This window comes from Dendropsophus ebraccatus, chromosome 5, assembly GCF_027789765.1.
Source record: "Dendropsophus ebraccatus isolate aDenEbr1 chromosome 5, aDenEbr1.pat, whole genome shotgun sequence".
In the NCBI taxonomy this organism is placed as follows: Eukaryota; Metazoa; Chordata; class Amphibia; order Anura; family Hylidae; genus Dendropsophus; species Dendropsophus ebraccatus.
In genome coordinates, this window is record NC_091458.1 from 145,902,355 (window position 1) to 145,917,611 (window position 15,257).

A 15,257-nucleotide genomic window follows, 5' to 3' on the forward strand; every position below is an offset into this window, starting at 1 on the left:
ACCCTTTGTTTCAGTATTAAATGAACATGCCTGGATAAACAAACTGTAACCCTCTCTTGGGAAGACAAAAGACATACGACATGTGGATTTAGATTAAATTAGATTATGAGGTGCAGTGTTCTTAATCATAAAGTTTCGGACTCTATCCGCAATATGAATGCACCTGGGTGTGTGGAGGGACACCGGAGGCTTTCCTATTCCTTCTGTCTAATTAGTCTCTGAAGTAAAGAATCAGGCACAGGACAGCTTTTATACCACAAACATTTTGCTCACTTTATCTTCTTTATCTGACAGATAGTGTTATAACACCGCAGAATAATAATCACACTGTCAGAACGATGATTAATCACACAACATGCTCACGTACTTTTCCAACCCCACAGTCTTATTCCATTGGAAATTGGAGGAGATTCACACTAGGGCCAACGTGTCTAGGAATGCAGCTGCAATGTTTTGAGGGGTGTTCCACTCAAACTTATCACATTGCTGAGAACATAACAAGCAGCCTATTCTTATGTCTCAACGCTCCCCCGGTGTCCTCCTGTGCCATCTCAGGCCCCCAGCTGAGTGATCCCGCCTCCACTTCCTTGGCTGTCCTGTCTCAGTCAGGGATTGGCTGAGCAGGCTGTCTCTGCCAGATGAGTCCACCTCGGAAGTGAAGATGATGTAGGAGGACAAAGGGGGAGAGCAAATGCTGAACAGATATTACTTACATCATTATGTTCAGCCGTTCTCCTAATATGCAGGAGAATATGATTCTTGCCATACTCCCCCCACCCTCCAGCTGCTGATTGACTGGGCAGAGTGGGTGGAGTTTTCTGCTTCTCATGAATATCCTGGACTGCTGGGCTCATACTTATAATGGAGAGGACTACTTATTGTCCGTGATATCTCTAAATCGGCTGCACAGAACAATGTAATTGATACATTATTCTGTTCAGCTTCTCTGTCACTAGTTTATACTACCCTTAGAGCCTGTTCACACTACTCAATTGGCACTGAGATTTTGCTCGGATTTGCCTGCGGACTGCTGAAACCCGCCTTCTATCTCTTTCAATGGAAGGCCTTGTGTTCCTCCATTCTTTGTGCCTTTCCACTCAAAGAAATTCTTTGAGCAGAAAGTCGTGAAGAGCAGAGGTGCACAAGGCCTTCCATTAAAAGAGAGCAGGCGGGATTCGGCCCTTAACTTAACTTAAACCTGCTGACAGGGTCTTTTTTAAAGGAGTGGTGTCACAAAGCAAAGAAGGTGTGATCAGATGTCTACCATATACATATATGTAGAAGAGAACAGTGAACCTGCTGATATGCGCCTGCCGCTCTTTACCTTAGGATCCCCGGGCTGTCTTTCTTATTCCGGTGCGGTCTGGGTAACCCGTTGTTTTCGGCTAATTACTGATATGGTAATTAGCGCGCTTAGAGCATTTGGGGGCGTTCCCCATGCTCCCGGGCACGGCCGCACTAGCCAGCCTCCTCTCGGCCCGCCCTACTATGCATATTCAAATATGCATAGCCATGCCGGTTGTTACGGGCTGCTCCCTGCACATGTGCCGTAACAACCGTCATAGCTATGCATATTTGAATACGCATAGTAGGGCAAGTCGAGAGGAGGCTGCTCCGGGAGCATGGGGGAACGCCCCAAATGCTCTGAGCATGCTAATTACCATATAATTAATTAGCCGTAAAGAACGGGTTACCGGACCACACCGGAATAAGGAACACAGCAGACAGCCCAGGGATCCTGAGGTAAAGAGCGGCAGGCGCATATCAGCAGGTTCACTGGCCCGAACCTGCTGATAGTGCCGCTTTAAACTGAGACCCTGCTGTTGCCAGGCAACCGTGCGAACACTTTCCCACAATCCGCCTAGCTGCATGTGAAGTGAAAATGAACTGCCAGTACTTATGAGACAGATCATGTGACGATTGAACTGACCATGTGCGAAAAAAGAAAATGGATGCCCCGTGTAACCAAGGGCAACAGATAATGAAACAAAACATCACATGGTGGTATTAGTGGTTCTATATCTTTCAAACGATACATTTTAAGTTATGCTTGTACATTGGAAATATGCTTCATTTTACATAACGTATCAGTATAGTTTTCTAGTTATAGCCCCATTTTAAGCTTGAGCAGAATATCCCTTTAAGCTATGCAGTCCAACATATATACTGTGGGACTGAACTATTGGGATACAATATTACACCTTTGTATGAAACTATCACCATACATATGGTACAAATGATATTCACACATGATCTAACACACCTACAAAGAATATCTAGTACCCCAAAATGTAAATAAAAAATATACCAATTTAACCTCTTAATGGCCGCCGATATGCCTTTTCACGACGGTCATTAAGGATCCTTATTCTAGGCCTTTTTATAGAATAAGGGATATCAGGGGTGTTAGTGCGGTGATAGAGCAGGGGCCGGCTGTGAGTTCTACTATCTATCAGTAACAGAAAAACATGATAGATTAACTCTTTACATGCCATTGTCAGATCGTGACCGAGCCATGTAAAGAGACTGGAGCAGGTGACTCTGGGATCTCTGTCGGATGTGTCTCCATGTCACCCGGGGGACCTTGTGAAGGCCCCTAGGGCTGCTATTGATGCCTATGTACCCGGCCGTGCTACATTGCCTGTCAGCACATTGCTGACAGGCTGAATACACAATGTAATACACAGGAATAGATGACTAGCGCTTTATATCACAGAAGTGAGCTAATGATCACTGTAATAGTCCCCTTGTGGGACATGAAAAAGTAAAAAAAAAATAAAAATAAATAATAATAATAATAATAATAATAATAATAAAGTGCATAAAATAAAAGTAATAAAATACATCCCCCATCCCCCCATTCAATAAACAGTACTAGTGCTTTTTCCCTTTCCCTTATTTTATATAAAACATTAAAAATAAAAAATATACATATTAGGTATCGCTGCATCTGTAACAACCTGAATAATAACATTATTTTATTATTTACCCCCAACCCTTAACGGGATAAAAAAAAACTATAAAAAAAGCTATGATTCTTGTATTTTTAACCCCCCCCAAGAAAAAAAATGGTAAAAATTAAAACAAGTCATACATATTCCAAAACAGTACCAATAAAAACTACAACTTAACCCCTTAAGGACCCATGCTGTATAGGTACATCATGGAGTCCTGTCACTGAGTTCAATTCAAAGCATGTGGGGGGTTCCGATCGTTGTTTCTGACTACTAGAGGTCTCTTGATCAATTATGTCTCATGTCCACAAATATGGTATTAATTAAAACTAGAGATTATGGCGCAAAAAATAACACCCCATACACCCCCGTACGTGAAAATATAGAAATGCTATAAGAGTCAAAAAAGGGCCATTGTAATCATACCTATTTGCAAATAAAAAGTTTTACTGTTAATAAAAATAGTAAAACATTAGAAAAGCCATATAAACTGCATATCGCTTTCAGACCGACCTATAGAATACAGATAAAATGTCAGTTTTACCGTAAAGTGCAGAAATGCAGAATTGCATTTTTTTGTCCCAAATTCACCCCATAAATGACATTTTGGGGGTTCTGTCATTATTCATTTTATGGTAGATCAAAAGACGCCTTTACAAAGTACACCTGTTCCTGAAAAAAACAAGCCCTTTCCTTTCCCATATACTATAAAAGAGTTATAGCTCTTGAAAATTTTCTCAGTCCTTAATGCCATTTTGGGCTCCGTCCTTAAAGTGTCACTGTCGTGAATTTTTTTTTTGCAGAAATCAATAGTCCATGCGATTTTAAGAAACTTTGTAATTGGGTTTATTATCCGAAAAATGCATTTTTATCATGAAAAAGCAGTTTGAAGCTCTCCCCCCTGTCTTCATTGTTCTCCTATGGAGAGAGCTAAAGAAAAGACCAAAACAGGACAACAAAGAGTTAATCTACAAATCCCTCACCCATTATCTGTTCTGACCATCACCAGTGATCTGTCTGAGCTCAGATTACAGCTGTCACCCAGCTTTGTGCCTGTAATCCTCTGTTATCTGCTTTCTGCTGCCGGCTAACTCCCTCCTTCCCCCTCCCCCCTCCCCTCTCCCTAGAGCAGACAGGGTAAGTCTCCTGCAACAAGTCACAATTTTCTGATTTTTCAGAGTGGATGAAAAAGAGGAAGGAGGGGGGGACCTGGGAAAAGGCTTTTTACATGCAGATAATGGCAGATTTGGCTAATAAACCCAATTACAAAGTTTCTTAAAATCGCCTGGACTATTGATTTCTGCAAAAAAAAAAAAATACGACAGTGACTCTTTAAGGGGTTAAAGAAGAAGTCTGGAGAAAATTTTTATTAAAGTGTTGTATTGCCCGCCAAAAGTTGTACAATTTACCAATATACACTTATTACGGAAAAAGCTTATAAAGTGCTTTTTTTGCTGCACTTACTACTGCATCAAGGCTTCACTTCCTGGATAACATGGTGAAGTCACTTCCTGGATAAAATGGTGATGTCACTTCCTGGATAACATGGTGATGTCACTTCCTGGATAACATGGTGATGTCACTTCCTGGATAACATGGTGAGGTCACTTCCTGGATAACATGGTGATGTCACTTTCTGGATAAACATGATGATGTCACTTCCTGGATAACATAGTGATGTCACTTCCTGGATAAAATGGTGATGTCACGACCCGACTCCCAGAGCTGTGCGGGCTGTGGCTGCTGGAGAGGATGATGGCAGAGGGATGCTCAGTGTCCCTCCAGTGCCCTGTGTTCCTCAGTGTCCCCCTGCCGTCATCCTTTCCAGCAGCCACAGCCCGCACAGCTCTGGGAGTCGGGTCGTGACATCAACATTTTATCCAGGAAGTGACATCACCATGTTATCCAGGAAGTGACATCACCATGTTATCCAGGAAGTGACATCACCATGTTATCAAGGAAATTAAGTCTTGATGCAGTAGTAAGTGCAGTAAAAAAAGCACTTTATGTGCATTTCCTGTAATAAGTGTATATTGGTGATTTGTAGAACTTTTGGGGGAGGGGGGGGGGTAATACAATATTTTAATAAAAATTTTCGCCCGACTTCTCCTTTAAAGGGAACCAATCATGCCGAAAATCCATCTTAAGATAAGGAAACGTGCTGGCACATCACCCAGCACGTTTCCTAAACATCCCCCTCTAACCTCCGTGCCCCCCTCCATCAGTCAGTAATCTTACTTTGAAGAAGTCCCTCGCTGTATGTAAATTTCTGGCAAGTAGTCACGGTGGGCGGATTTAGTCAAGGTGGGCAGGATCAGTCACAGGTCCTGGGCGTCTGTAATGGCTGTAATCACGCCCAGAGGGGCGTGCTTGAGGTCTGCCTTCCATCCACGTGACTCGGCGGCTTGCGTTTCACGTCGGCGGCGCGCTGACATGATCCGCACGCAGCACAGACATCTTTTGTAGTCCGCGCATGCGCAGTACGGCGGGAGACGCCGCCGACGTACTGCGCATGCGCGGACTCCGGAAGATGACGGCGCTGCGTGCGGATGACGTCAGCGCGCCGCCAACGTGAAACGCAAGCCACCAGGTTACGTGGATGGAAGGCAGACCTTAAGCACGCCCCTCTGGGCGTGATTACAGCCATTACAGACGCCCAGGACCTATGACTGATCCTGCCCACCTTGACTAAATCCGCCCACCGTGACTACTTGCCAGAAATTTACATACAGCGAGGGACTTCTTCAAAGTAAGATTACTGACTGATGGAGGGGGGCACGGAGGTTACAGGGGGATGTTTAGGAAACATAATGTTTAAAACATAAAATCATTAGATTGCATGTAGTGATCTATGCTATGCCATAGCATAGCATAAATCAGTGTTATTGGTAATTTATGCATAGAACCTTTCTGAGAGCAGACTCTATGCATAGATCGCCCATCCAACAGGATGGAGGTAAGTGGCGGTACAAGCGATCGCTGAACAAGGGGTCCTGATCAGTCAGTGACAGGAGCTTGTCCTGTCACTGAGGACCTTAAATGCCGCAATCGCTATAGATCGCAGCATTTAGGCGGTTTATGACAGGCAGCGGCAGGGTCGCAGCTGCCTGTCATTATGTTGGGCTCCCTGGACACTTGGTGTGTGGGCCGCTCACACTGCAGCGGTCCTGCACACATCTACAGCCCCTTCAGTCAGGAACGTGCATATACGTTCCTGTTGCACTTGGTATGTGGAGCAGGAACGTATATCTACGTATTGCTAACGTGAAGGGGGTTAAAGGGGTTATCTGGGGAGCAGAAAAGGCCCTATTTGTTCTGCTCCCTAGCACGCAACATTGTGCAGCTATTGAACATTGCATGGGCATGGCTTAGCCTGCATGCAATGTTTAGGACACGTAACTCCACTCTCGTCATGGAAGGTGGATAGTGAGAGGGGGAGGAAGTACAGCTGCTCATTGGTTGAGATAGTTTCAGTAGATCTTTGACAGCCCCACCTTCCCTCTCCTACTGCTTCTCCTAGAATTCTACCTCCCCACCCAATTTTCCCATTTAAAGGGAACCATTTAAAGGCCCCCCGAACCCACCCTACCCCTGGATATAGACTTCTATACTTACCCCATCCTGCCGGTCCCACTTCCAATGCTGGTCCCGCCATGACGATAGCAGTTATTTCCTGGACGTTGGACTGATCTTCAGTCATTTCCATAATGAGCACGCCGGCGGGACCATAATCAGGAGCGGGACTGGCAGGATGGGGTAAGTATTGGGGGGGGGCATATCCAGGGGTGACAGGTTCCCTTTAAGGACCTTTATTATTTGGATGACAATTACATGTTTTCCATGTCTGTCACTGGGTATGCAGGACTAATATATTGACAATCGTGTTGGTATTTATGCTGAGACCCAGCACTAGATTGTGTTCCTACTAACTGTATAAAAATAATTTGCTTATTCACTTTCCCTGCAGATTTAAAAATGGTCATATACTGTGGTATTACTCAAGGTTGCTAGTATATTTGTTTATTTACAGACATTGCTATTTTTATGTTTTGTTTTGGGTTACGTTTTAGAAAAAGTGACAATAGGAAGTGAAGCTATTCGGCATTCGTAATTTTATCAGTCAGTGTTTACCATCTGCCGGCTGCTTACTGAAAAGCTCAATCAGAAGAGACAACCAATGTGGCTGTGGAAATGAAATTACCGTATTTATCGCCTTATAAGATTCACCAAGGTTTTAGCGGAGGAAAAAGCCATTTGGTGTCGCACTACACAGTGAATGGAGTTTGTCTCTGTTTACTGTGTTAGGGTGGATTCATACTGAGGAAGTCTCGCAGATAATGTCCGCAGAATTCCGCTGTCTGTCCGAGCGCACAGCCGCGCGCCTTTCCGCCGGCTCCATAGACACCATTCTATGGGCCAGCGTATTCCGCTATCCGCCGAAAGAAGTGACATGTCACTTCTTTCGGCGGAATACGCCGGCCCATAGAATGTTGTCAATGGAGCCGGCGGAAAGGCGCGGTCGTGCGCTCGGACAGACAGCGGAATTCCGCGGACATTATCAGCGAGAATTCCTCAGTATGAACCCACCCTTGCAGTGGTGATGTGTAACTGCAGCTCAGCTCCCATTCAAGTGAATAGGAGCAAAACTGCAGTTACAGGTTGCTTCTGATAAACAGTGAATGGAGACATAGGGGGAGATTTTTGAAGGCTAGTGTACTCCTGTGTCTTAAATTAAGGCCCGTCCCCTTTTCCCCGGCGAATTCACTAAGAGGCGCGCGCCACTTTGCGAATCTGGCCAGCTGGGCACCTGAACCTGTGCCTAAAGTTCCAAATTTATACCTGATTCCAGCAGGGGTAGATTTGGATCATGATTTATGCCTCCTCCCCCCCTTGCCGCACCCCCTCCCCCCCCATCAGGCGAGTGGGGATACGTCAGGCTTACGCCAGGGAGATGGGACAAATCTGCGCCTTCTCCGTGGCGTACGACTCCTCCCCACCATAAATGCCCCCCATACTGTTCACTGTGTAGTGCCTAACCAAACAGCTGATAGTGCCAGTTGTCGGCAGTCCAACAATCAGTGACTGATGAGCTACAGTATAATATACGGCCATTATTTTATAACAACACTGTTAGTTACACTGAGCGCATTTTAACTTTATATTTCTCATCCACGTCCAAATGGGGGAAAAGTCAGCTAAATGAAATCCACAGGGATTTTGTGTTTTAATGCAATATGGTGAAACCTTGGATCACAAGTAACTTGGTTGGAGAGCGTTTTGTAAGACAAACTAAGAATTTTAACTTGGTAAACAAGCAAGATTTGGTAATAGGACCCCCCTGTGTCCCCATCCTTAGGCTATGTTCACACAACGTATATTTTCGTAAAAGTACAGCCGGCCGTACTTTGTACGAAAACATATGTTGCCTTGCCTTCTATGGGATCCTGGCCGGAGCGTATACACATAGTATACGCTCAGGCCAGGATCTCTCGTGGCGCTGTAGAAAACTGACATGTCAGTTTTCTGCAGCCGCTATTCAATGTATAGCGGCCGCAGAAAACCCTGTCAGTGCACACAATGGAGCGAGCGGCCCTGGCCGCTGGCTCCATAATGTGCAGTGGGGAGTTATGATGCAGGCTCGCACGGCTGCACCCGCATCAGAACTCTGCGGCCCTAAAGATTATCTGACCAGTACTGTGGTACCAGCCGGGATGATCTTTTCAGAGAACGGACGGTCTCTTACGTTGTGTGTGAACATAGCCTTATACTGTACTGGGTAGAAAGCCCTCTCATTTTAACCCACTGCTACCTCATCAACTCTGCTGTTGATCAACCCCTTCCAGCTCTCCTACGGTGCCCGTCCACGTCAGGGAGCCTGTAGCATTGTGGAGATCCTCCTGTGGAAGCGAGCAGCTCGGCCTCACTTCTTTCTGCTGCCGGAGGACTGAGTGCAGCTTAGATCCTGCGTGCACAGATGTAACCCAAACGTTGAGTGCTTCACCTCCTCAGGGCGTCATCCAGAGATCTCCAGCTGCTGCCACGTACGTGTTGACAATATGTTCCCTACACATGGTGCTGGGTGGTGTATGACTGCTGCCCCTCTCTGACCCCTGAATTAACTCCTTTAGCAATAGCTACTCCAGGCAGGTTTGCAGCCACCTGGGGAGTTGTTTGTGGAGGGAGAGTTAACTGATTAACCCCTTCTTCACTGATACAATGTTCTTTATTTATACAGAACACCTTACCTACCTTATTTTAAGGTTGTGCAACAAATCACCTGCGTTTCAACTATTTCTAACGGAAAGTTTGCTTGGATATATGAGCGATTTGGATTACAAGGAGGCTCCCAGAACGAATTATGCTCGTAATTCACTTTCCACTGTAAATCAAAAAAGTTTAAGGGAAGAATACTTTTCATACAGATACAAATGTGTAAGCAGCTCAAAAAACTTTTCTCAGTGATAAAAAGCATTGCTCAGGTAAAACATTACATCTTTATTTAATTAAAATATTCTTAATAATAATAATAATAATAATTGCATTCATCAAAGTATAATAATATTCACAAACATAAAACAATAGTATATGACAACCATAACCTATTTATACTGTATATAGCAAAGTGTAAGATCCACATCAGTTGTGGTTAATACTAGTACTGTAAGTACTGTAAGTACACGTGTTAGAAACTGGATCACCTGAACCCCACTCCTAAACACACAGCCTTCATGTGGACAAACAAGGTCATAACCAGTCCTTTTGAATGAAATTGCCAAAGAGCCAAAAAAAGACGTTGTGTTCTCACGGCCAAACTATGCAAATTTTTTCATTATAGTTTTTCTCTGCTGGTTCCACTCCTGATTTTGCCCAAAATACTGACAGAAACACTGACCAAAATACTGTGTTTGAACATAGCCTACGTCCACGCACCATAAAGTAAAGGTAAATACAGCTGTAATTTGGAGGCAAAAATATGTCCATATCTTTTGTAGGAAATTATTAGGTGTATAGAATGACGGTTGTAATTGATTACAACTGTCTAAATAATGAACATGCTTATTATTTATTTTCTCCTTTTGCAAAATACTGTGTTTTTTTCCCCATCCTTTCACACACTGTATTATTTCCATTTAAGTTTATGGTCGTATTTAACGTGTTCACATTCATAAGACACCGTCCGTTCTGTGACTCGGCCGGTGTCAGAAAAGATCATCGCGGCCGGTACTGCAGTACCGTCCGGAAGATCTTCACTGCTGCTGAATTCGGATGCGGGTGCATCAGTGTTTGCATCCCAAACAATTTTCCTGGCAGCTGTGGACGAAATTTTTGTTAGTCTACCTGACTGTGATTTTTACAGAGCCTATGATTTTCCATTTAAATTTGAACACTGCTGACTGGCTTTAGCAATGCCTTGGATACTAGAACAAAGTGAAGGTTCTGGAGTGGCCATCTCAGTCTCCTGACCTCAATATCATTGAGCCATTCTGGAAAGATCTCAAGCACGCAGTTCATGCAAGACAGCCCAGGAATTTACGGGAACTGGAGCCTTTTTGCCAAGAAGAATAGGCAGCTTTACCATCTGATAAAATAAAGAGCCTCATCCAAAAACTACCACAAAAGACTTCAATCTGTCATTGGTGTTGGAGGGGGCAATGCACGGTATTAAGAAGTGGGGGATGTAAACTTTTGATCAGGGTTATTTGGATGTTTTTGGTTGTCATTATGATTTAAAAGGAGAAAACACATTGGTTTGACAATAAATGGCTGCACAAAACCACTAACCAATTTCACTATGGATGTGCCACCTTGGACTCTTCTATTTTGAATACTTTTCATAGATGCTACGATCTCAGGAGATATCGGTCCATCATAGCCCATAATGTTCATAAAGTGGTTGGAGGAGTTACAGCAGTTCTTAATTATGTGTTAGGAGTGTACAGCATATTTCCTTTTAAAGGGAAACTATCTGCAGGTTAGAAGCATCTAACCTGCTAATAGCCCCCAGAGGGGTAACACCCCCAGTGCACCAATGCGCCCTGATTGGCCAGGGGCGGATTGGTGCACTGGGTTGTGGGAGCCCCGCCCTCGGTGCACCAAAACAACCTATTTGCATAAGGACTAAACTCGAATATCTTGGAAACACCTTTTTAGGCTGCATATCAGAAACACCTTACAAGACCTGCCATTTTGGAGATGATTCGACTCAGGGCCTTAGGATACGGCCACACATGGTGGGTTTGTAGCATATTTTAAGTATGAAATTATCATGTGGAAAATCTGTAATCTGTTTATAGTAAACTAGATGATTTTTACAAAATTTCAACTCTCTGCCTTTACATCTGTATTGTGTAAATTGTTGTGTCTGATCCACTGGAAATTTTTTATTGTATTTTTCCCATTGACTTCGATGGGGAAGATGAAATCCTCAATAGCTCTGCAGGGGTTATGGATTTTGGTCTCTGCTACAGATCTGCAGCAAAACACGCAATTGCAGATATACATTGACTATATTATCTTTTAATATCATATTCGTCCTCAAATCTGCAGCTGCAAGGATCATGTTATGGTTGGTGTGAGTGTATATACATATATATTCACCAGTTTTTTAGTGGAACATCTCTCTTTTTTTTTTTTCCTTTGATTTCAAAATAATTAACTTTTTCCCCTGAATATAAAATTAGAGCATTCAGGAAATTTCTGTGCAAATGCGCATTGTTTATGTTTCTCCAGGTACCATCAGATGAATGGGGGGGATATCCAGCTCCTGGGAAAGAGGGAGAAATACCATGCCGCAGGATGAGGAGCGGCAGCTACATCAAAGCCATGGGGGATGACGACAGCGGAGACTCAGACACCAGCACCAAAATGTCACCCAAAGGTGCCACCCGGCGGGAGAAATACCGCAGGTCTTCGAGTGTTGATCATCCCAGAAACAAGTATGAATTTTACTTTAAATCCTTCTTAAACATTCATTATATTTATTACTACTTTAAGAGATTACAGCACCATAAATCCCTATGGGCCTGTTGATCTAACCCTAAGACCCACAGTTGACCATGGCACTCAGTTGCTGTGCTACTCTCGGTATTACAGCTGTAACTCATTCAAGTGCAAAATATTACAGCTATGTCCTATTCAAGTGAATAGGACATGACTGCAATACTTAGTACAGCCACTACGAAAAATATGGTGTAGTCAAGAATGAGCAGATGAATGATGAGGATTCTGCAATGCTTGCCTGAGCTCCATGGCTACTTCAAACAGCTAATTTGCAGGGGTGCCAAATAATAGACCAATAGACCAATCAAATATTGATTATTTTTAAAAAAAATTTCCATTACAGGGGTTGTCCCAAGTCCTCTTCAGCATCACACTCTCACTTTCAGGTTTGGCGCAGGATGTAGCAATGCTGAGTTGAATGTGCTCGGCTCTGCTGTGTCTCCCTCTACTTACGATCTTTCGACCACCAGTCTTACCACTTAGTAGCTGCCGCTATCATAGCTGTTAGTGGGGATTGGGATCCAAGACAACCATTGTTATTATGACAGGGAGACAGAGGGGCCAAACATCAAAGGAAAGCATTTTAACAAAATTTTTCTCTTTTGCATTTCCTATGACCTGACAAAAGTTTAGTGGATGGGAATGGCCATTTAAGGGTATATATACTTTTCTGAAAATATTCTATAGTTGAATCCTTGGCAAAAATCTCAGGAGCACCTCAGGCATTTAAATTCTAGCAAACTAATTTACATAAAAATTAAAGATTATATTTACCTATTCTCCTCTGGTGTCCTGCAGCCTCTGCCTGTGTTCCCTGCTTATTGCTGATGCTTCTGGCTCTGTCTCTTCAGTGACAGGCAGCTCAGCCAATCACTGGCCGAGGAGAGACAGCGCAGCAGCCTTTCACTGAAGATACAGGGCCAGAAGCATCAATGGTAAGCGGGGAACACAGGCAAAGGCTGCAGGATACCAGAGGACAGGAGGTAAGTATAAACTTTATTATTTCTACAATGTCATCAGCCACGTACCACTCCACGTAGCAATGCATGGACAATGATTTTTAGGCAGGTTTAAATGACAACGATCAGCCAATGTTCAGCTTCTAGGCTGATCATTGTCTTTATTATCTAATATGAAGATCTGCCGAATCGGCCTGATTTGGTCAATTATCGCTCCATGGAATAGGGCCCTTAGAGTAAACGTTTTCAGATCCAACAGATTTATCATATATCGCACTCCATGTTAATACATGGGGCGACATTTAAGGGTATGTTGACACAACATTTTTTGGGGGTGAAAATAGTGGCGTATTTCACCTCAAAAAACTTTGTGTGAACATACCCTAATGATTGTCTACTCTAAGTTTCCACTAAGTTTTAGTACATCTAGGCCAATCTGCATTAATATAACTCCATGCCAATGTACCTGAACTCTTTTCCCTTCACTTCACATAAACTTGGAAAAAGGTTTTGATAAGTATCTTTTGTGCATCTCCCATATTTTTATTATATACAGTATTCATATCTATTTATACAGAATCCTTCGGCTTTGAATAAGTATCAGACTTCACCGTCTGGTATTAATATTCCCGGTGCAGGTTGAATGCACAGTTTTATCTCAACTTTCTCCTACAACACAAACTGATTTTATAGCTCTCTTAACTGGAAAATAATTATGGGAAAATGGTTATATTAATACTGAAACATATTCACAGCATCTCCCCTAGGCCACATTCTGCACAACCCTTATCTAGAGCTGGATAGAAATCTCATTTTTCTAATTTTCAATATAGATTTCTACCACAATGTATAACTGAGTGCGTGAGTTGATAAAGCATCTCTGTCCTGCTCGTATATTGCATCAAGATTGTATATATTTCATAGTTATGTAGATCTATTTACCGTATTTTCCGGCGTATTAGTTTACCTTCAACTTTTCCAGTTAAAATATAGAGTTTGGGATATACTCGCCATATATAAGACTACTAGGGATGGTCCGAACCTGCAGAGGTTCGGGTTCGTACGAACCCGAACTCTCGGCAATGATTCCCGCTGTCTGCCCGCTCCGTAGAGAGTGTTGATACAGCGGGAGGACCGCCTGGAAAACTGGGATACAGCCATAGCCATAGGCTGTATCCCAGTTTTCCAGGCGGTCCTCCCACTGTATCCACCCGCTGCACGGAGTGGCCAGACAGCTTCAGAACCAAGATGATTGACCTGGGTAAATGGTTATGTATAGAAACCAGTGAACAAAACAATGAACTTAACCACTGTTGGGATTCTTCAACTCATGACGTGTCCTTCTTTGTATTATTAACATGTATATGAAATGTGCCCCTTTTCCCCCCGTATTAGCTCCTTCTCTCATCGCTCTTCACTAGGTTTCCATGTAAGCGATATTCTGACTCATGTCTCTGTAACTGTCCCAGCTGCTGCACTCCACCCAAAATTCATCCCAAGGGACATGGCTATGGTCTCTCCATTGGGGGTCAGGTAAGAACTGCATGTATTGCAATGGGAATGATGCCTGGAAATAAATGGAATGCCGGTGGGATGCATGTCCACCCATCTTTGCTTGTGTTCAGCATTTGACAAGCCTGGCTGCCTTTTGGATGCACTGCAAGGTTGAAATGATCATCCCTTGAATGACTGCATCAAATGGCTGTATGGTGACCGATGCATTTGATAGGAATGCATATGTTGGCGAACTGGTCATGATAGGGCAATAATGTATAGATAATGTGCCATACCATACTGCAAATAATTTGGAAAGTATCTCACAAAGCCCTTGACTCGGGTCAGTCCTTTGTGGCGATATGGAATTATTTTAGCTACACAGTTTCTCCATTTTCTTATATTTGTTCCTTATGTAGATGGTTGATGAAAAATATTCCTCCTTTGTTTTCTAATTTCTATGGAAAATATTGAAGTGTTCTTTCTATATGGTTACATTTTTTGACACCTATACTCCAAAACACCAAACATGTTACATTTGTGAGCAAAAATACTAACAGGTTGCATTTTTTTTAAAAGGTTCTAATAGTTTTGCTGTTGTTTTTCTGTTACAATTGAAGGATTTATTGGGTTTTCCAAAGGAATAAAATAATAAAAGGAATTTTACCCATCTTACCAATCTTTACCCAATTTTACCTAATGTGCTGATGCTTTCCTGTTCCCCGCCAGCCTTTCTTGTCCAGGCTGCAGTGATGTCATGTCGACGTTCCACGTCAGTATTTGGCACCACACTTTCTATATTGTTTCTAATTCTGCTGCTATTAATAATATTAAAAACGATTAAACAAGA

General features: G+C 43.1%; 1 protein-coding gene across 3 annotated transcripts in view; it reads left to right on the plus strand.

Annotated features, from left to right (window-relative positions):
* DLGAP3 (DLG associated protein 3) overlaps positions 1-15,257 on the plus strand; it is a 305,405-nt gene that overhangs the window by 184,815 nt on the left and 105,333 nt on the right. For 2 of the 3 annotated variants that reach the window (XM_069971552.1, XM_069971554.1), the window contains exons 4-5: positions 11,685-11,890; positions 14,335-14,446. In XM_069971552.1, the coding sequence (XP_069827653.1) occupies positions 11,685-11,890; positions 14,335-14,446 (318 nt within the window). The remainder of the gene's footprint in view (positions 1-11,684; positions 11,891-14,334; positions 14,447-15,257) is intronic. The other variant, XM_069971553.1, reaches the window with a different exon arrangement.